The sequence below is a fragment of the Oncorhynchus keta genome, chromosome 35, assembly GCF_023373465.1.
Source record: "Oncorhynchus keta strain PuntledgeMale-10-30-2019 chromosome 35, Oket_V2, whole genome shotgun sequence".
In the NCBI taxonomy this organism is placed as follows: Eukaryota; Metazoa; Chordata; class Actinopteri; order Salmoniformes; family Salmonidae; genus Oncorhynchus; species Oncorhynchus keta.
The window spans coordinates 58,445,864-58,467,767 of record NC_068455.1 but is presented as its reverse complement, the minus strand read 5'-3'; the positions used below and the strand labels follow the sequence as shown (position 1 = coordinate 58,467,767).

Genomic DNA, 21,904 nt, shown 5'->3' with positions numbered 1-21,904 from the left:
AGGTCAAGGTTAATTTTCCTTACTACTTCCGCTTTACTTAACCGGACGATTTCGTCTTGACAAGGGGTGCCTCTTTTCTCTTTAGAAGTTACGATTACAACATTGTGATATTGGTGATACAATGGCATCACCTAACTCATATAAACTAAGCTGCTCCATACCTGGCCATGAAATGGATGTTAGAGGTCTTGCAGTTGCTTTTTTCCCTGACGGAGCCTTTACGTCTGTTTCCAGAGACCGAACCGGAAGGGTCTGGGTACCAAACTCAAGGTACCGCTATTTAGCTAATTTAGCTTAGATCAAATGACTATGTTTGTCTTACCATTTTAATGTTGTAAAGATAATCATTTAGCAACCCTTAGCCACACATATATCGATGCCCCTCTCAATATACCATAACCATAATTTCAAGGCAAACCAACAAGTCTACTAAAGCATACTAGCTAGCTAACATAATTAGCGTTGTCATTCACTCAACTGAAATGTGCAACCAAACCACACTATGGTCTGGACGTGTGGTTTCTGATATTTCCCCCCCATTAATAACATTGCCACACAAACTGTACGGGACAAAAACGTGACACAAGCTTTCTAAACTTTGAATGATAATATATGCGCACAAGGTTTCTCTAGGCCATATGGCAAGTAGTTGTATAGCTAACAGTAAGCTTTTATATAAAGCTAGTCACTGAAAGAAGCCAGACTGTTCAGAATGACTAGATATGAAACCACATTGTTGCTGTTGTCCTGCTCTGTGTTTTCAATGTAGTCCAGTTTAACTTTAAATAGCATATGTTCTGTGTCGCTATTCTCTCTACAGCCCAGACAGGGGTTTCACAGAAATGCATTGTATGACAGGCCATGAGAACTTCGTATCCTGTGTATGCATAATCGCTCCCAGCGACACATATCCTCGGGGACTCATAGCCACAGGTGGAAACGACCACAACATCTGTGTTTTCACACTGGACCAACCACAACCATTGTTCACACTCAAGGGACACAAAAACACAGGTATAGTTGATATACTGTTGATGCAGGTAGCCTAGCAGGTAAGAAAGAGCGTGTGGCCAGTATCGAGCCAACTAAGTGAAAAAAACATGTTGATATGCCTTGAGCAAGGCACTTAATCCTAATTTTTCCTGTAAGTGCTCTGTATAAGAGCTTCTGCTAAATGACTGAAATGTAAATGTAATTCATCATTGTGGAACAACTAACTCAACTTGACTACTTAAAATACCAACTTGTTTAGAAGTAGAAACTGTCCATGTTACGTATGTCCACAGTGTGTGCACTGTCCTCTGGGAAGTTTGGAACACTACTGAGTGGCTCTTGGGACACCACAGCAAAAGTCTGGCTCAACGAGAAGTGCATGATGACCTTACAGGTAAAGTATCTGAGATTTGTCTATAGTGTTTTTGATCAGGGTCATGTTCAGTAGCAAAACATTTTGCAACATAAAATGAAAATCTATGTTCTAATTGGATAAATCTGAAATAGTTTTCTCCCTGCTAAACACAACCCAGGTGAGTGACCATGGCAAGTTGTGCTCTTTGTATTGTTAGGGACACACAGCAGCAGTTTGGGCGGTGGTCATATTACCTGAACAAGGCCTCATGCTGTCTGGATCAGCTGACAAGACCATCAAGCTGTGGAAGGCTGGACGTTGTGAGAAGACGTTTACAGGTGAGAGATTAATGCACCTGTCGTGGAAATTCTACACAGGGACACTCGATGTCAATCTTAAATTAATAATTATTTATTAACAGCAAGCTGGAGGTCGCAGTCAAACTTAGATTCATAAAGTACCGGTCTGAAGCGACCTCCGTCAGGGCAGTTCTGTTAGATATCTCATATACTGCTTACACACACAAGTTATATTTGCATGATAGAGCTTATTCATTATTCATCACTAACGTTTGGTTCATGCATGTGACCGACCAATACCTCGCAAGGCTTCTTCTCTCCAAGCTGAGACCTTCAAACTGAAATATCCCTTTCCGTTCTAAAAACAATGCTCTGGGCGTACTGCCAAATTGCAGATACTGATAGTGAGGGTTCCTCCCAGGCATGTTCAATCAGGCACTTGCATGAACACAGAAATGTGTTATTAGAAAAGCACAAACATAACATTTTTCATCACACACCCACTACCCACGTTGCCCCCTATAAATATTGTGGCATTTCTTGGGACAGACATCACTAAATGTCCTTGTCTATCCCAGGTCATGAGGACTGTGTCAGGGGGCTAGCGGTGGTCAGCGACCTGGAATTCTTGTCCTGTAGCAACGACGCCACTATCAGGAGATGGCTGGTGACTGGAGAATGTGTGCAAGTGTACTACAGCCATACCAACTACATCTACAGCCTGGCCGTTTTCCCCAATGGACAAGGTACAGTATGGACGACTGAACCCTGAGAATCTACTAGTGCCCTGTTTGTGGAAACACTTTGCCCTAGGAAAGCGTGACAATCTGTTGGTGATTCATAGTTTTAGTTATCCGTCCAGGTGTATTGTAATCTATAGGCTGATCTACTCCTACTTAAATGTAGTTGTGTATAATTTGTAAACAGAACCTTTTGTATTGTTATTGGCCGCTTGTCTTTAAAAAAAAATTCCTAGTCGAAAAGAACTCCTGCACACAAAATACACTGCTCAAAAAAATAAAGGGAACACTAAAATAACACATCCTAGATCTGAATGAATAAAATATTATTGTTAAATACTTTTTTCTTTACATAGTTGAATGTGCTGACAACAATCACACACAAATTATCAATGGAAATTAAATTTATCAACCCATGGAGGTCTGGATTTGGAGTGACACTCAAAATTAAAGTGGAAAACCACACTACACAGGCTGATCCAACTTTGATGTAATGTCCTTAAAACAAGTCAAAATGAGGCTCAGTAGTGTGTGTGGCCTCCACGTGCCTGTATGACCTCCCTACAACGCCTGGGCATGCTCCTGATGAGGTAGCGGATGGTCTCCTATGGGATCTCCTCCCAGACCTGGACTAAAGCATCCGCCAACTCCTGGACAGTCTGTGGTGCAACGTGGCATTGGTGGATGGAGCGAGACATGATGTCCCAGATGTGCTCAATTGGATTCAGGTTTGGGGAATGGGCGGGCCAGTCCATAGCATCAATGCCTTCCTCTTGCAGGAACTGCTGACACACTCCAGCCAAATTAGGTCTAGCATTGTCTTGCATTAGGAGGAACCCAGGGCCAACTGCACCAGCATATGGTCTCACAAGGGGTCTGAGGATCTCATCTCGGTACCTATTGGCAGTCAGGCTACCTCTGGCGAGCACATGGAGGGCTGTGCGGCCTCCCAAAGAAATGCCACCCCACACCATGACTGACCCACCGCCAAACCGATCATGCTGGAGGATGTTGCAGGCAGCAGAACGTTCTCCACGGCGTCTCCAGACTCTGTCACGTGCTCAGTGTGAACCTGCTTTCATCTGTGAAGAGCACAGGGCGCCAGTGGCGAAATTGCAATCTTCTCTGGCAAATGCCAAACGTCCTGCACAGTGTTGGGCTGCAAGCACAACCCCCACCTGTGGACGTCGGGCCCTCATACCACCCTCATGGAATCTGTTTCTGACCGTTTGAGCAGACACATGCACATTTGTGGCCTGCTGCAGGTCATTTTGCAGGGCTCTGGCAGTGCTCCTCCTTGCACAAAGGTGGCGGTAGCGGTCCTGCTGCTGGGTTGTTGCCCTCCTACGGCCTCCTCCACGTCTCCTGATGTACTGGCCTGTCTCCTGGTAGCGTCTCCATGCTCTGGACACTACGCTGACAGACACAGCAAACCTTCTTGCCACAGCTCGCATTGATGTGTCATCCTGGATGAGCTGCACTACCTGAGCCACTTGTGTGTGTTGTAGACTCCGTCTCATGCTACCACTAGAGTGAAAGCACCGCCAGCATTCAAAAGGGACCAAAACATCAGCCAGGAAGCATAAGAACTGAGAAGTGGTCTGTGGTCACCACCTGCAGAACTTTATTGGGGGTGTCTTGCTAATTTTCTATAATTTCCACCTGTTGTCTGTTCCATTTGCACAACAGCATGTGAAATGTATTGTCAATCAGTGTTGCTTCCTAAGTGGACAGTTTGATTTCACAGAAGTGTGATTGACTTGGAGTTACATTGTGTTTGTTTAAGTGTTCCCTTTATTTTTTGAGCAGTGTATTATCTTTGCACATTTACCGTGTTGATGTTTCCGTCAGACATTTTTCTAGACAATTGGTTGGTGCTCTCCTCCCTTCTCAGATTTCGTAAGCACAGGAGAGGACCAGACCTTGAGGATATGGAAGCAGGGCGACTGCCAACAGACCATCCGTCTCCCAGCCCAGTCCGTGTGGTGCTGTTGCATCCTGCCTAACGGGGATATAGCTGTGGGCGCCAGGTAAACCCCACTGTCTATTTATTTTGTGGCATATGGGCACCAATACTGCTACTCCACCGAAATGATAAACCAAATACAATAATCTCCTCTGTGGTGTATGCTCATACAATATCATGATGCCCCCTCCCTCCTTTTAGCTTCACACAGCGGGTAAACATAGTTGAAAGTGAGGTGAGATCGATATTTCTGATATGACCTTACTTTTGTGTCACCGGTCGTATTATTTGCCTTACAGTGACGGCCTCATCCGAGTGTTCACTGAGGTGGAAGATCGTATGGCTAGTCCCCAGGACCTCCAGGCCTTCGAGGATGAGCTCTCCAAGACCACCATCGACCCCAAGACAGGGGACCTGGGGGACATCAAGATGGAGGATCTTCCAGGAAGGGAGCACCTCGAGGAGCCTGGTAAATTAATTTGTATCTGCATGTTCTATTACATTATTCCATTCCATTATATACAGTGAGCTCCAATGGTATTGGGACAGTGACAAATGTGTTGTTGTTTTGGCTCTGTACATTGAAATGATACAATGACAATGAGGTTGAAGTGCAGACTGTCAGCTTTAATTTCATCCACATCAGGTTAACTGTTTAGAAATTACAGCACTTTTTGTACATAGTCCTCCCAATATTGGGACAAATTCACCTGTGTATTACAGTAGTTCAACGTTTAGTATTTGGTCCCATATTCCTAACATGCAATGATTACATCAAGATTGTGACTCTACAAACTTGTTGGCTGCATTAGCTGTTTGTTTTGGTTGTTTCAGATTATTTTGTGAAATGAATGGTAAATAATGTATTGTGATGTTGTAGTCACTGTTATTGTGAATAAGGATCTAATATTTTTTTTAAACACTAATACATTAATGTGGATGCTACCATGATTATGGATAGTCCTGAATGAATTGTGAATAATGATGAGTGAGAAAGTTACAGATGCACAAAGATCATACCCCCAAGACATGCTAACGTCTCAGCATTACAATAACAGGGCAGGTTAGCATTTTTATATCATACCCCCACGACATGCTAACCTCTCGCCATTACAATAACAGAGGAGGGTAGCATTTTTTTGGGGTGTTATGATATTTGTGCCAAATCCAAAGTTCTGGAGTACAGAGCCATAACAAAAACCAAATGTGTCACTGTCCCAATTCTTTGAGCTCCATGTACTAGAGGTCGACCAATTATGATTTTTCAACGCCGATACCGATTATTGGAGGACCAAAACGCCGATACCAATTAATCAGCCAATTTTTATTTTTTAAATATTTAAAACATTTTATTTGTAATAATGACAATTACAACAATACTGAATGAACACTTATTTTAACTTAATATAATACATCAATAAAATCAATTTAGCCTCAAGTAAATAATGAAACATGTTCAATTTGGTTTAAATAATGCAAAAACAACGTGTTGGAGAAGAAAGTAAAAGTGCAATATGTGCTATGTAAGAAAGCTAACGTTTCAGTTCCTTGCTGAGAACATATGAAAGCTGGTGGTTCCTTTTAACACAAGTCTTCAATATTCCCAGGTAAGAAGTTTTAGGTTGTAGTTATTATAGAAATTGTAGGACTATTTCCCTCTACCATTTGTATTTCATTAACCTTTGACTATTGGATGTTCTTATAGGCACTTTAGTATTGCCAGTGTAACAGTATAGCTTCCGTCCCTCTCCTCGCTCCTCCCTGGGCTCGAACCAGGAACACAACAACAACAGCCACTCTCGAAGCAGTGCTAACTAGCTAGCCATTTCACTTCGGTTACACCAGCCTCATCTCGGGAGTTGATAGGCTTGAAGTCATAAACAGCGCAATGCTTGACGCAGAACGAAGAGCTGCTGGCAAATGGCACGAAAGTGCTGTTTGAATGAATGTTTACGTGCCTGCTTCTGCCGATCACTGCTCAGTCAGATACTTAGATACTTGTATGCGTGTATGATCAGTCAGATTATACGCAACGCAGGACACACTAGATAATATCTAGTAATATCATCAACCATGTGTAGTTAACTAGTGATTATGATTGATTGTTTTTTTAAAGATAAGTTTAATGCTAGCTAGCAACTTACTTTGGCTTACTGCATTCGCGTTACAGGCAGTCTCCTTGTAGAGTGCAACAAGAGGCAGGTCGTTATTGCGTTGGACTAGTTAACTGTAAGGTTGCAAGATTGGCTCCCCTGAGCTGACAAGGTGAAAATCGGTTGTTCTGCCCCTGAAGGAGGCAGTTAAGGCCTTTATTGAAAATAAGAATGTGTTCTTAACTGACTTGCATAGTTAAATAAAGATTAAATAAAGGTGTAAAAAAATAAATAATAATCCGCAAAATCGGTGTCCAAAAATACCGATTTCCAATTGTTATGAAAACTTGAAATTGGCCCTAATTAATCGGCCGTTCCGATTAATCGGTCGACCTCTACAATGTACAGTCATGGCCAAAAGTTGAGAATTTATTTATTTATTTTCAAAGTTTGCTGCATCAGTGTCTTTAGATATTTTTGTCAGAATTTAGTTACTATGGAATACTGAAGTATAATGACAAGCATTTCATAAGTGTCAAATTACATGAAGTTGATGCAAAGAGTCAATATTTGCAGTGTTGACCTTTTTTTTCAAGAACTCTGCAATCCTCACTGGCATGCTGTCAATTAACTTCTGGCCACATCCTGACTGATGGCAGTCCATTCTTGCATAATTAGTGCTTGGAGTTTGTCAGAATTTATGGGTTTTTGTTTGTACACCCGCCTCTTGAGGATTGATGACCACAAGTTCTCAATGGGATTACGGTCTGGGGAGTTTCCTGGCCATGGACCCAAATATCGATCTTTTGTTCCCCGAGCCACTTAATTATTTATCACTTTTGCCTTATAACAAGGTGCTCCATCATGCTGGAAAAGGCATTGTTCATTACCAAACTGTTCCTGGATGATTGGGAGAAGATGCTCTCGGAGGATGTGTTGGTACCATTCTTTATTCATGGCTCTGTCTTAGGCAAAATCGTGAGTGAGCCCACTCCCTTGGCTGAGAAGCAACCCCACACATGAATGGTCTTAGGATGCTTTACTGTTGCCATGACACGGGACCGATGGTAGCGCTCACCTTCTCTTCTCCGGACAAGCTTTTTTCTGGATGCCCCAAACAATTGGAAAGGGGATTCATCAGAGAAAATGACTTTGCCGCAGTCCAATCCCTGTACCTTTTGCAGAATATTACTCTGTCCCTGATGTTTTTCCTGGAGAGAAGTGGCTTCTTTGCTGCCCTTCTTGACACCAAGCCATCCTCAAAGTTTTCGCCTCACTGTGCGTGCAGATGCACTCACGCCTGCCTGCTGCCATTCCTGAGCAAGCTCTGTACTGGTGGTGCCCCGATCCCGCAGCTGAATCAACTTTAGGAGATGGTCCTGGCGCTTGCTGGACTTTATTGAGCGCCTTCTTCACAACAATTGAACCGCTCTCCTTGAAGTTCTTGATGATGCGACAAATGGTTGATTTAGGTGCAATCTTACTGTCAGCACTATCCTTGCCTGTGAAGCCCTTTATGTTTAAAGCAATGATGATGGTACGTGTTTCCTTACAGGTAACCATGGTTGACAGAGGAAGAATCATTATTCCAAGCACCACCCTCCTTTTGAAGCTTCCAGTCTGTAATTCGAACTCAATCAGCATGACAGAGTGATCTCCAGCCTTGTCCTCGTCAACACTCACACTTGTGTTAACGAAAGAATCACTGACATGATGTCAGCTGGTTCTTTTGTGGCCGGGCTGAAATGCAGTGGAAATGTTTTTGGGGGATTCAGTTCATTTGCATAGCGAAGAGGGACTTTGCAATTAATTGCAATTCATCTGGTCACTATTCATAACATTCTGGAATATTTGCAAATTGCCATCATACAAACTGAGGCAGACTTTGTGAAAATTAATATTTTTGTCATTCTCAACTTTTGGCCACGACTGTATGTATTAATATTTACAGTCGGGTCCAAAATTATTGGCACCGTTGATAAAGATAAGCAAAAAATATTTAATTAAATAATACAAATAGCTACAGTGCCTTCAGAAAGTATTCACATTTTGTTGAGTTACAGCAAAGAGCCTGAATACATTTTTTTTGCCTAAATAAGTCCAGGAGTAAAAATGTCATGGACTCACTTTGTCTGCAATAAGTGTTTAACATGATTGTTCAATGACTACCTCATCTCTGTATCCACACATACAATTATCTCTAAGGTCCTTCAGTCGAGCAGTGAATTTCAAACACAGAAACCCTGACAAAGACCAGGGAGGTTTTCTAATGCCTCGCAAAGAAGGGCACCTATTGGTAGATTGTTTTTTTTTTAAATTAATACCTGACATTGAATATCCCTTTGATCATGGTGAAGTTATTAGACTTTGGATGGTGTATCAATACACCCAGTCATAACAAAGATACAAGCGTTTTTCCTAACTCAGTTGCCGAAGAGGAAGGAAACCTCTTCGGGATTTCACTTTAAAACAGTTCCAGGGTTTAATGTGATAGGAGAAAACCGAGGATGGAACAACGTTGTAGTTAATTCACAATACTAACCTAATTGGCAGTGAAAAGGAACCCTGTACAAAAATAAATATTCCAAAACATGCATCAAGGCACTAAAGTAACACTGTGAAAAATTTGGCAATTCAATTTTTGTCCTGAATAGAAAGTGTTGTTAGATTTGATTTGCCCCAAACATATTACTGAGTACCACTCAAGCATACCACTTTCAAGCATAGTGGTGGCTGCATCATGTTATGTGTATGCTTGTAATCATTAAGGACTGGGGAGTTTTTCAGGATTAAAAAAATAAATGGAATGGAGCTAAGCACAGGCAAAAACACAAGGCCAAACATACACTGGAGTTGCTTACCAAGAAGACAGTGAATATTCCTGAGTGACCGAGAATTCTTGACTGAAATCTACTTAAATCTATGGCAAGACTGAAAAATGGTTGTCTAGCAATGATCAACAACCAATTTGAAAGAGCTTGAAGCATTTTTAAAAGAATGGGCAAATGTTGCACAATCCATGTGTGGAAAACTCTTAAAGACTTACCCAGAAAGACTCACAGCTGCAATTGCTGCCAAAGGTGCTTCTACAAAGTATTGACTCAGTGGTGTAAATAGTTTATTTTATGCATTTAATTTGCAAACATTTCTAAAACTATATTTTGGGGTATTGTGTGTAGATGGGTGAGGAAATAATATTGACACATATACCAATATGGTGAATGAGTTTATCAGGATGTGCATAGATGTTTTACCTACTGTGACTATTAAAACCTACCCCAACCAGAAGTTGTGGATGTATGGGAGCATTTGCGCAAAACTACAGTGTAGTTATTCCCTCCGCAAAGCATCAAGCAGGCTAAACGTCGGTATAGGGCCAAAGTTAAGTCCCAGTTCAACGACTCAAGACACGAGACAGATGTGGCAGGGCCTACAGACAATCAGATTATAAAAGGACAGCCAGCCACATCGCAGACACCGATGTCTTGCTTCCGGACAGGCTGAACCTTCTTCGCTTGCTTTCTGGAGTTCTATTTTCATGTCATCAAACTAACGTAAGAGCCTATGCCTGGAGTTTTCAAAACGGCATTGGCACTTGGATTGGAACCTGCGCTATGGTCAGATGGCATACAGCTCTTTGGCCACACACACCAGTGGTGGGCTTTGCATCGAAAAAGATGCATAAGCAGATAAGAACCCCATTCCTACTGTGACATACGGTGCTGGATCTTTGAATGTATGGGGTTATTTTGCTTCCACTGGTCCTGGGGCCCTTGTTAAGGTCAACATCATCATGAACTTTACCCAGTACCAGGAGAGTTTTGACAAAAACCTGGTTGCCTCTGCCAGGAGGCTGAAACTGGGCCGCAAGTGGATCTTCCAGCAAGACAATAATACCAAGCACACAACAAAATCCACAAAGAAATGGTTCATTGACCACAATATCAACATTTTGCCATGGCAATCTGTCTTCTGACTTAAACCCCATTTGAAAACCTGTGGTAGTCTATAAGTGCAGATGAAGGATATCAAGGATCTGGAAAGATTTTGTATGAAGGAATGGTGTAAGATCCTTGCCAATCCTATTATTGTTATCCTTGCAAGGTGATGTATTGAAAACAGGGGTGCCAATAATTTGACCCCTGTCTTTTTGAGAAAAAAGTAAACACTCTTTTGCTGAGCAACTGAATGAGTATAAAATGTCATTTCCACCCCCCCAAAAATGCATACAATATACTCAGTATTTGTATTTAATTTATAGTATATTTTGCTTTTCTTTATTGAGGGTGCCAATAACTGTGGACCTGACTGTATATATTCAATTAATATAAACTATAAAGACATTACATGCACAGAATCACTCTTTGGATATTATAGTTTTTTGCACCTACAGTCCATGGTCACTGACATCTTACTTGAATGGTCAAAAAAGTTGATCATTCATCGTCGAGCTTTAGTAAAACCTGCACAACTAAAAACCACAGATGCACATGAAAGTGGAGTAATTCAGATAACATCCTTGTTGTATTGTAATGCAGAGAGTATGATTACACATTAAGATGCCCGTTTGTCTCTCCCAGGGAACCGGGACGGCCAGACACGGCTTATCAAAGAGGGCCAGAACGTGGAGGCCTACCAGTGGAGCGTGGCTGACAGCCGCTGGATGAAGATTGGAGATGTGGTGGGAGGGTCCAACCAGCAGACCTCCAAGAAAGTCAACTATGAGGGGAAGGTGAGGTGCACCCCAACGTTGGGTGAATGGTGATAACGATAGATAATTTTCCTCAGAGGGAAATGATTGTACACTGTGCTAAAATAAAATCAATGTCCAATGTACAGACGCAAGGCACATTATTCACAAGTGATTTCATCTACACTTAACTGAAGCGAGCTGTCACACAGTGAATCTCTCAACACAGGTCCAAGCCATCTTCTGAATGATTTTCCAGGAGTACGACTTTGTCTTCACCATCGACATCAACGAGGGTGGCCCGTCCATGAAGCTGCCCTACAACGTGACAGACGACCCCTGGCTGACAGCCCACAACTTCCTGCAGAAGAACGAGCTCAGCCCCATGTTCCTGGACCAGGTGGCCAACTTCATCATCGAAAACACCAAAGGACACACCTTGGGAGCCGCCGCGCCCAGCGCTGCTGACCCATTCACTGGTAGGGCCACTGAACCATCTTCATACTATATATTGGCTGCTACATTACATTTTTAGATTGTTAACACACACCGGCCCAGCCTAGTAGTATTAACCCATTCACTGGTAGGGCCGACTGGCCATTTTCAGTCTATAGGGTGATTGTTCCTTTTTCTAACACACAGTGATCAAAGTTACCATAATATTTGAAATAGACAGGTCATGGAAATTCAAATTGAGTTTAGAATACCACACTAACTATTTTCACCCTGCTTTTATCATGTTCACCATTAGGCTCAGGCCGATACATTCCTGGAGCTGCTGACAACAGAGCAGGCTTTGGGGCTGACCCCTTCACAGGTAAATAAACACAAATATACTTTTCTTGTACATTTCAGTTTGAGGACATGCTGTTCTAATACATTTGTTATGACGTTTTCCCCAGGCACTGGGCGGTACATCCCAGGATCGGGGACTCCTACAGGGGCTCCGGTGGGCGTGGCAGACCCCTTCACAGGTTAGTCACTATAGCAACTCCTTCAACGTCAAGGGTTTAATCGGAGGTTGCATAAACACTCAAATGTGTTTTTACCCCAAAAATGACATGTAAAAGACAACCCAATATCACTGCAAAAGGGGTAGGACTAACACTTCTACCCCCCCTCTTGTCTTCCCAGGTGAGGGTGCCTACTCCTCGGCTGCCTCGAGGCAGACCTCCACAAACATCTACTTTCCAAAAACGGACGGTGTGACCTTCGAGCAGGCTAACGCCACACAGATAATGGGTAACCACTGAACAAAACATGATTTTTTTGATACTTTACAAGCAGTAATAATCAGTGTCTACTTATCCAGCGTACAAAACTGATCAACCAGCACTGTCGCTGAACTGAAATAATGTGGATAGCCATATGGAAACCTTACTACAGTAAATACATACTGGGTATTATAAAGTGTCTGTTTCATTCTCAATGGCATCTCTTTATAATAACTTTGCCTTTTCACCAGCCAAGCTGAAGGAGCTGAATGGTGGGGCCCCTGGGGAATACAGGCTGTCTGAGGAGGTCCTGGACAGCCTGGAGAAACTGCTGGTGTCTGTCTGTAACCCCTGCGCCACAGAGCAGCCCACCACAGAGCAGATCAGCCTGCTCTGGAAGACCTCCCACTGGCCAGAAGGTAGGCTAACGCACATCTTGGGCAGGATTTGGGTTTATCCCACTAGACCAGTACAGAGGTGGGCAATTCTGATCCTGGCGAGCCGCAATGTGTGCAGGCTTTTGCTTCCAGTCACTAGCAAACTGATTTATACTGAACAAAAATATAAACGCAACATGTAAAGTGTTGGTGCCATGTTTCATGAGCTAAAATAAAAGATCCCAGAAATGTTCTATTTGCACAAAAATATTATTTCTAAAATGTTGTGTACAAATGTGTTTACATCCCTGTTAGTGAGCACTTCTCCTTTGCCAAGATAATCCATCCACCTGACAGGTGTGGCATATCAAGAAGCTCATTTAACAGCATGATCATTACACGGGTGCACCTTGTGCGGGGGACAATAAATGTCCACTTAAATGTGCAGTTTTGTCACACAAAACAATGCCACAGATGTCTCAAGTTTTGAGGGAGTGTGCAATTGGCATACTGACTGCAGGAATGTCCACCAGAGCTGTTGCCAGAGAAGTTAATGTTAATTTCTCTACCATAAGCCACCTGAAATGTAATTTTTGGCAGTATGTCCAACCGCGGACCACACCAGCCCAGGACCTACAGATCCATCCTTTTCACCTGCGGGATCATCTGAGACGAGCCACCAGGAAAGCTGATGAAACTGTGGGTTTGCACAACCAAAGAATTACTGCACAAACTGTCAGAAACCGTCTCAGGGAAGCTCATCTGCATGCTCGTCGTCCTCACCAAGGTCTTGACCTGACTGTAGTTCGGCTTCAGTGGGCAAATGCTTACCTTCGATGGCCACTGGCATGCTGGAGAAGTGTGCTCTTCGTGGATGAATCCCAGTTTCAACTGTAGTTATTGTGACAGGGTAGGAACCAAAATGTTGACAAGTGTTTCCAATAGGGCCCTATAATCTTTAGGTATATCTTAGAACTTCATGTAGTTAACATATTCTTGCTTTGCGCATTTGATTAAGATACTGTTGCGCAAAAAACAAGCAGATGTAGGTCTATACCATCACTTGTATTATCAGACTGTATAGCTACAGGCTTTGTCGCAGCTGGCCGTGACCGGGAGACACATAGGGCAGCGCACAATTGGCCCAGCTTCGTCCGGGTTAGGGGAGGGTTTGGCTGGCAGAGATGTCCTTGTCCCATCGCGCACTAGCGACTCCTATGGTGGGGCATGTGCAGTGCACGCCGACACTGTCGCCATTTGTACAGTGTTTCCTCCGACACATTGGTGCGGCTGGCATCCGGGTTAAGAGGGCATTGTGTCAAGAAGCAGTGCAGCTTGGTTGGGTTGCGTTTCGGAGGAAGCACAGCTCTCGACCTTCGCGTCTCCCGAGTTTGTACGTGAGTTGCAGCTATGAGACAAGGCTGTAACTACCAATTGGATACCACGAACGTGGGGAGAAAAAGGGGTTAAAAAAACTGATAGTTTAATTATGGAACGCTAGTGGATTTATGTGCAGCATTGACCATGCAGCGCTCTTGCCCAGTCATGTGAAGTCTGTAGATTAGAGCCTATTGAATTCATTTCAATTGACTGATTTCCTTATTTGAACTGTAACTCAATAAAAATCTTTTATAATTGTTGCATTTTGCTTTTATATTGTTGTTCAATATAGATAGTCAAGCAATTATGGTCAGGTGTGTTGGAGTGGACTGCAAGCCCCCAGCACTGGTATTGCCCACTCTTGCACTTTACCCTCTGAAGTCCTGATAAGCATTTTATTGTTTTTAGAATAAAAGGCCCTTATTGGCCTTTTCAAGTATGTGAAACCTTTGCACATTATGGTAATGTACCATTTTCATTGAGCTGTGATCACCTGTTCTCGCCTGTCCTGCAGACATAGTCTTCCCTGTCCTGGACATCCTGCGGCTGGCAGTGCGCCACCCGCAGGTCAACGACAGCCTGTGCGGTGGCGACGCGGATGATGGCGTGGCGCTCTGCAACCACCTGCTGAGCCTGATGAAGCCTCAGGGTCGGCCAGCCAATCAGATGCTGGCATTGCGGACACTGTGCAACTGCTTCAGTGGCTGGCGAGGCCGGGCCCTCCTATTGGCCCAACGGGAGGCTGTCCTGTCCCACGCCGCCGACCTCTGCTCTGTTTGCAACAAGAACATTCACATCGCCCTCGCGACTCTCGTTCTCAACTACGCTGGCTCACTCCACGGCCAGCCCGACCTGGAGGCCAAGGCCCAGTGCCTGTCGGTGGCCAGCGCGGCACTGGAGTCGGTGCAGGACAAGGAGGCAGTGTTCAGGCTCCTGGTGGCTCTGGGGACCACAGTGGCCTCTGACCAGACAGCCCAGGACCTGGCCAAGTCACTGGGGGTCATGTCACAGATCGCCAAGTACACCTCGGTCACCGACCCGGCCAAGGTCGGCGAGTGCTGCCAGCTGGTTTTAAAAGAACTGCAGTGATCTGATTTCCTGTGACTTAAAACACACGGGTTTCCCCTTTTCCTCTCCTTATATTATTACTAGTCTCTGTTCAAGTGTTTAATTGACTTTTGAGACTATTGGATTGCATGTGCTGCAATAAACATATGTACAAATTGGATCTTTCATGAAGCCTGATTTGTCTTTATTAATTATAAATGGAGTTGGTGAGAAAGTAAAAATAGTGAAATGAGACATTTCTAATGCTTTGAAACTGTCCATGTCATGTATATGCACAGTGTGTATGTACTCTGACGTTTGGAACACTACTTACTGGCTCATGACCTTACAGATAATGTGACTTTTCTAACTTTGATCTGGGTTATGTTCAGTAGGGCTCACTGTAGCAAAACCTTTTGGATAAGTTTAAACTTTTTCTCCCTACTGAACACAACCTAGGTGAGTGACCATGGCAAGTTGTGCTCTTTGTATTGTAGGGACACACAGCAGCAGTGTGGGCGGTGGTCATATTACTTGAACAAGGCCTCATGCTGTCTGGATCAGCTGACAAGACCATATGGAATCCTGGATGTTTACAGGTGAAAGAAATCGCCCACTAACCACAGTGACCTTTATAAATATTGTGGCAGTTCTGGGGCCAGATATCACTGAATATCTTTGTTAGAGACACATATCATACCCCCAAGACATGCTAACCATTACAATAACGGGAGGTTAGCATTTTTGGGAAGGAAAGGACCTCGTATTATATTTCAAATGCAAAGTGCTGGATTACAGAACCTAAACAACCAGAAGTGTGTCACTGTCCCAATACTTTGAGTTCACTATGTACTGATACATCAACAGTCAGGTCAAAAATGATTGCCACCCTTGATAAAATGAGCAAAAAGGACTATAAAATAAATAATACAAATACTGAGCTATATTGTATGCAACCAAAACATGGGAAATTTATATTTTATACACAATTGCTCAGAGAAAATGTTTAAAAAGAAATCATTCAAATTATTGGCACCCCTGTTTTCAATACCTCACCGTGCGATGATAATGACCCTGAGTCTTTTTCTAAAATGTTTTTATGAGATTGGACAACACAATGGCAGGGAGGCCGGGCCTTCCTATTGGCCCAACGAGAGGCTGTCCTGTCCCACGCCGCCGACCACTGCTCTGTTTGCAACAAGAACATTCACATCGCCCTCGCGACTCGTTCTCAACTACGCCGGCTTGGAAGCCAAGGCCCAGTGTCTGCCGGTGGCCAGCCCGGCACTGGAGTCGGTGCACCTTGTGCTAGGATAAATAAAAGGGCACTCTAAATTGCTCCGTTTTGTCAACACTACCACAGCTATCTCAAATTTTGAGGGAGCGTGCAATTGGCATACAGACTGCAGGAAATGTCCACCAGAGCTTTTGACAGAGAATTGAATGTTCATTTCTCTACCCTAAGTTGCCTCCTACGTTGTTTTAGGGAATTTGGCAATACGCTCAACCAGCCTGACAACCGCAGACCACGTTTGGCATCACGTGGGCGGTTTGTTGATGTCAACGTTGTGAACAGAGTGCCCCACAACAAACACAATTGCATTTGATCGATTTCAATTTGAATGTACAGAGATACCGTGACAAAATCCTGAGGCCCATTGTCATACCATTCATCCGCTGCCATAACCTCGTGTTTCAGCATGATAATGCATGGCCCCATGTTGCAAGAATCTGTACACAATTCCTGGAAGCTGAATATGTCCTGCATACTCAGACATGTCACCCATTGAGCATGTTTGGGATGCTTTTGATAGACGTGTACAACAGCATGCTCCAGTTCCCGCCAATATCCAGCAACTTCACAGAGCCATTGAAGAAGAGTGGGACAACATTCAACAGGCCACAATCAACAGCCTGATGAACTCTATGGGAAGGAGATGTGTTGCGCTGCACGAGGCAAATGGGGGTTACACCAGATACTGACTGGTTTTCTGATCTACGCCCATACTTTTATTTAGGGTTTCTGTTACCAACGGATGCATGTCTGTAATCCCAGTCTTGATATCTGTAGATTAGGGCCTAATTAATGGATTTCAATTTACTGATTTCCTTATATGAACTTAGTAATATCTTTGAAATGGTTGCATCTATTTTTGTTCAGTATACATAGTGTCTTGAATGTATTCATACCCATTGACTTGTTCCACATTTTGTTGTGTTAAAGCCTAAATATGAATCTTTCTGGGTAAGTCTCTAAGATCTTTCCACACCTGGATTGTGCAACATTTGCCCATTATTCTTTTAAAATGATTCAAGCTCTGTCAAATTGGTTGTTGATCATTGCTAGACAACCATTTTTAGGTCTTGCCATAGATATTCAAGTAGTTTTCAGTCAAGACTAACTCGGCCATTCAGGAACATTCACTGTGTTCTTTGTTTTCCTGTATGATTTTGCCTTTGCTTAGCTCCATTCCATTTCTTGTTTCATCCTGAAAACTCCCCAGTCCTTAACGATTACAAGCATACCCATAACATGATGCAACCACCACTGCTTGAAAATATGGGGAGTGGTAGTCCGTAATATGTTTAGGGCAAATCAAATATACACACTTTATTCAAGATAAAATGTGAATTGCTTTGCCACATTTTTTTGCAGTGTTGCCTTGATGCATGTTTTAGAATATTTTTTGTTCTGTACAAGCTTTCCTTTCACTGTCAATTAGGTTAACATTGTGGAGTAACTACACTGTTCTGTTTTTAGTTGTTTTCTCCTATCACAGTCATTAAACTCTAACTGGTTAAGTCACCATTGGCCTCGTGAAATCCCTGAGTGGTTTCCTTCCTCTCCGGCAACTGAGTTAGGAAGGACACCTGTATCTTTGTAGTGACTGGGTATATTGATACACCATCCAAAGTGTAACTAATAACTTCACCATGATCAAAGGGATATTATTAAGAGCCATCTATCAATAGGTTGCCCTTTGCTAGGCATTAGAAAACCTCCCTGGTCTTTGTCAGTGAATCTGTTTGAGATTCACTGCTCGACTGAGGGACCTTGATCTCTGTATCCTCACATCCACACAGATCATTTTAAGGTCCCTCAGTCGAGCAGTGAATTTCAAACAGATTCACTGACAAGTAATTAAACACTACTGCACACAGTGAGACCATGCAAATTTTTACTCCTGAACTTTTTTCAGCCAAAAAATGTATTCAGGCTGTAACTCAACAAAATGTGTAATAAATCAAAGGATGTGAATACATTCTGAAGGCAGTGAAGTTGGAAGTTTACATACACTTAGGTCGGAGTCATTAACTCGTTTTTCAACCACTCCACAAATTTCTTGTTAACAAAATATAGTTTTGGCAAGTCAGTTAGGACATCTACTTTGTGCATGACACAAGTAATTTTTTCAGCAATTGTTTACAGTGAATTAATCACTGTATCACAATTCCAGTGGGTCAGACGTTTACATACACTAAGTTGACTGTGCCTTTAAACTGCTTGGAAAATTCCAGAAAATGATGTCATGGCTTTAGAAGAAAATGATGTCATGGCTTTAAACTCAGCTTCTGGTAAAAGGCTCAGAAAACAAATTGTAGACCATTTGGAGCAATTTCCAAACGTGAACCTGTGGATAAACACCATGGGACCACGCAACATCTCAAAGACATCAGTCAGGAAGTCAAAATCCCAGCAGCAGCAAAGGACCTTGTGAAGATACTGGAGGACACAGATAGAAAAGTATCTATATCCACAGTAAAACGAGTCCTATATCGACATAACCTGAAAGGCCGCTCAGCCAGGAAGAAGCCACTGCTCCAAAACCGCCATTAAAAAAGCCAGCCTATGGTTTGCAACTGCACATGGGGACAAAGATCAAATGGGTCTTCCAAATGGACAGTGACACCAAGCATACATCCCAGGAACAGCAGCAAAGGACCTTGTGAGATACAGAGACACAGATAGAAAAGTATCTATATCCACAGTGTATATCGACATAACCTGGGGTCCTGGTTTGCTGCACATGAAAAGATCGTAAGAAATGTCCTCTGGTCTGATGAAATAAAAATAAAACTGTTTGGCCATAATGACCATAGTTATGTTTGGAGGAAAAAAAGGGAGGCTTGCAAGCTACCAAAGTTGTGGCAAAATGGCTTAAAGACAAAAGTCAAGGTATTGGAGTGGCCATCACAAAGCCCTGACCTCAATCCCATAGAGAATGTATGGGCAGAAGTGAAAACGCGTGGGCGATCAAGGAGGCCTATAAACCTGACTCAGTTACACCAGCTCTGTCAGGAGGAATGGACCAAAATTAATCCAACTTATTGTGGGAAGCTTGTGGAAGGCTACCCGAAATGTTTGACCCAAGTTAAACAATTTAAAGGCAATGCTACCAAATACTAATTGAGTATGTAAACTTCTGACCCACTGGGAATGTGATAAAAGCTGACATAAATCATTCTCTATTATTATTCTGACATTTCACATTTTTAAATAAAGTGTTTAATAAATAATTTTAATGTCAGGAATTGTGAAAAACTGAGTTAATGTATTTGGCTACAGTATGTAAACTTCCAACTTCAACTGTACATGTAGTTAGAGTTATTAAAGTGACTATGCATAGATATTAAACAGATTAGCAGCAGCGTAAAATAGGGAGGGGGACAATGCAAATAGTCTGTGTAGCCATTTGATTTGCTGTTTTGGAGTCTCATGGCTTGGGGGTAGAAGCTATTAAGAAGTCTTTTGGACCTAGACTTGGCGCTCCGGTACCACTTGCCGTGCGGTAGCAGAGAGAACAGTCTATGACTAGAGTGGCTGAGTCGTTGACAATTCTTAGGGCCTTCCTCTGACACCACCTGGTATAGAGATCCTGGATGGCAGGAAGCTTGGCCACAGTGATGTACCGAGCCCTATGCACTACCCTCTGTAGTGCCTTGGGGTCGGAAGCCGAGCAGTTGTCGTACCAGGCAGTGATGCAACCAGTCGGGATGCTCTCGATGGTGCAGCTGTAACTTTGAGGATCTGAGGACCCATACCAAATCTTTTCAGTCTCCTAAGGGGGAATAGGCTTTGTCGTGCACAGCTGTCTTGGTGTGTTTGGACCATGATAGTTTGTTGGTGATGTGGACACCAAGGAAACTGTGTAAAGGAGTCATGCAATCATACAAAATTCACAGAAAGTGATAAAGAACCATTGTCACAGATTTCATGTCAGATTAATAACATTATTTTCTGGGTTATTAGTTTTTTTTAGGAGAGCTAGCAGTGTGCCAAAGGAAACAAAAAGCCAATCTGAAGAAAAGAAGCCAATATGTATTTGAGGGAAGAGCTAAGCAGGGGAACCAAACTCTTCTCAGTAACATCTACACAGAGCTGTACATCAGAGGGTGGAAGTGAGCATGAGGCGAGACAGATTGAGATAGCATCCAGGAGACGAGCAACACAAGATACACCAATCAAATGGAGTGGAGTCACGATGGAAGGCTGTGCTTCTCTGGCCTCTGCTCTGAAGTCAAACCCCTCATTCCTGAAAGAACTGGAATTGAGCTACAACAACCTAGGAGTGAAACTGCTCTCTACTTTACTAGAGGACCCACTCTATAATCTTGGGAAACTCAGGTAGGAAACATAGACCATCTGGTAACTACAAACGTAGAAACCATTATAACTAATCTATGCTGTCAGTGTGACAATTGTGTGGCCTGTCTGCACACAGGCACGCTATGGCTATGAAGGGACTGTAGATTGTGTATATCACTCAAACTATCTAATCTTCTGCTTCTTCTTTAGGTGTTGAACATGATGCAGAATGCTGGTTAAAAGCTGGCCTGAAGAACTGTAAATCAAGAATGTTCTGATTAATAAGCCTAAATTATGAAAACAAATATAAACGCAACATGTAAAGTTTTGGTCCCATGTTTCATGAGCTGAAATAAAAAATCCCAGAAATGTTCCATAAGCACAAAAAGTTTCTCAGATTTGGTGCACAAATTTGTTTACCTCCCAATTAGTGAGCATTTCTCCGTGCCAAGATAATACACCCACATCAAGAAACTGATTAAACAACATGATCATTACACAGGTACACCTTGTGCTGGGGACAATAAAGGTCACCACAGACATCTCAAGTTTTTAGGGAGCGTGCAATTGGCATGCTGACTGCAGGAATGTCCACCAGAGCTTTTGTCAGAGAATTTAATACTAATTTCTCTACCATAAGCCGCTTCCAACGTCATTTTAGAGAATTTAGCAGTAAATCCAACGTGTAAACACAGCAGTACACATCTGGCTTCTTCACCGGTGGTATCACCCGAGACCAGCCACCCGGACAGCTGATGAAACTGAGAAGTATTTCCGTCTGTAATAAAGCCCTTTCGTGGGGGAAAAACTCATTCTAATTCATTGGGCCTGGCGTGGACCTATGCCCTCTCAGGCCCACATGTGAAATCCACAAATTAGGGCCTAATGAATTTATTTCAATTGACTGATTTCCTTATATGAACTGTAACAGTAAAAATGTTAATTGTTGCATGTTTATATTTTTGATAAGTATATATCATTTAAATGGATATGAATAGAAATATTTGTATTTCTTAATTTCTCGTCTGTCATTCCTATTAGATGCCTGTGAGCTGACACTGGACCAAAACACGGCACACAGAGAGCTCTTGCTGTCTGAGGAGAGAATAGTCACCCGGGGAGAAATGCAACCATGTCTTGAGCGCCCTGCACAGGTGTTAGGG

At 42.9% G+C, this 21,904-nt stretch overlaps 1 protein-coding gene across 1 annotated transcript; it reads left to right on the top strand.

Moving 5' to 3' along the window:
- The first annotated feature begins 22 nt into the window (after positions 1–22).
- On the top strand, positions 23–15,340 carry LOC118368715 (phospholipase A-2-activating protein-like). The gene is made up of 14 exons (XM_035753038.2): positions 23–270; positions 821–1,014; positions 1,287–1,387; positions 1,566–1,686; positions 2,226–2,393; positions 4,282–4,417; positions 4,653–4,822; positions 11,027–11,178; positions 11,396–11,615; positions 11,888–11,953; positions 12,039–12,110; positions 12,271–12,378; positions 12,602–12,769; positions 14,622–15,340. Exons 1-14 carry the CDS (start codon positions 122–124, stop codon positions 15,194–15,196), a joined length of 2,400 nt encoding a protein of 799 aa, XP_035608931.1. The 5' UTR covers positions 23–121; the 3' UTR covers positions 15,197–15,340.
- The last annotated feature ends 6,564 nt before the right edge of the window (positions 15,341–21,904 follow it).

Coding starts and splice junctions, on each gene's coding strand:
- LOC118368715 (XM_035753038.2), top strand. CDS start 122: ATGGCATCACCTAACTCATATAAACTAAGCTGCTCCATACCTGGCCAT. Junction 1,388..1,565: donor AGTGCATGATGACCTTACAG/GTAAAGTATCTG, acceptor TTGTATTGTTAG/GGACACACAGCAGCAGTTTG. Junction 2,394..4,281: donor CGTTTTCCCCAATGGACAAG/GTACAGTATGGA, acceptor CTCCCTTCTCAG/ATTTCGTAAGCACAGGAGAG.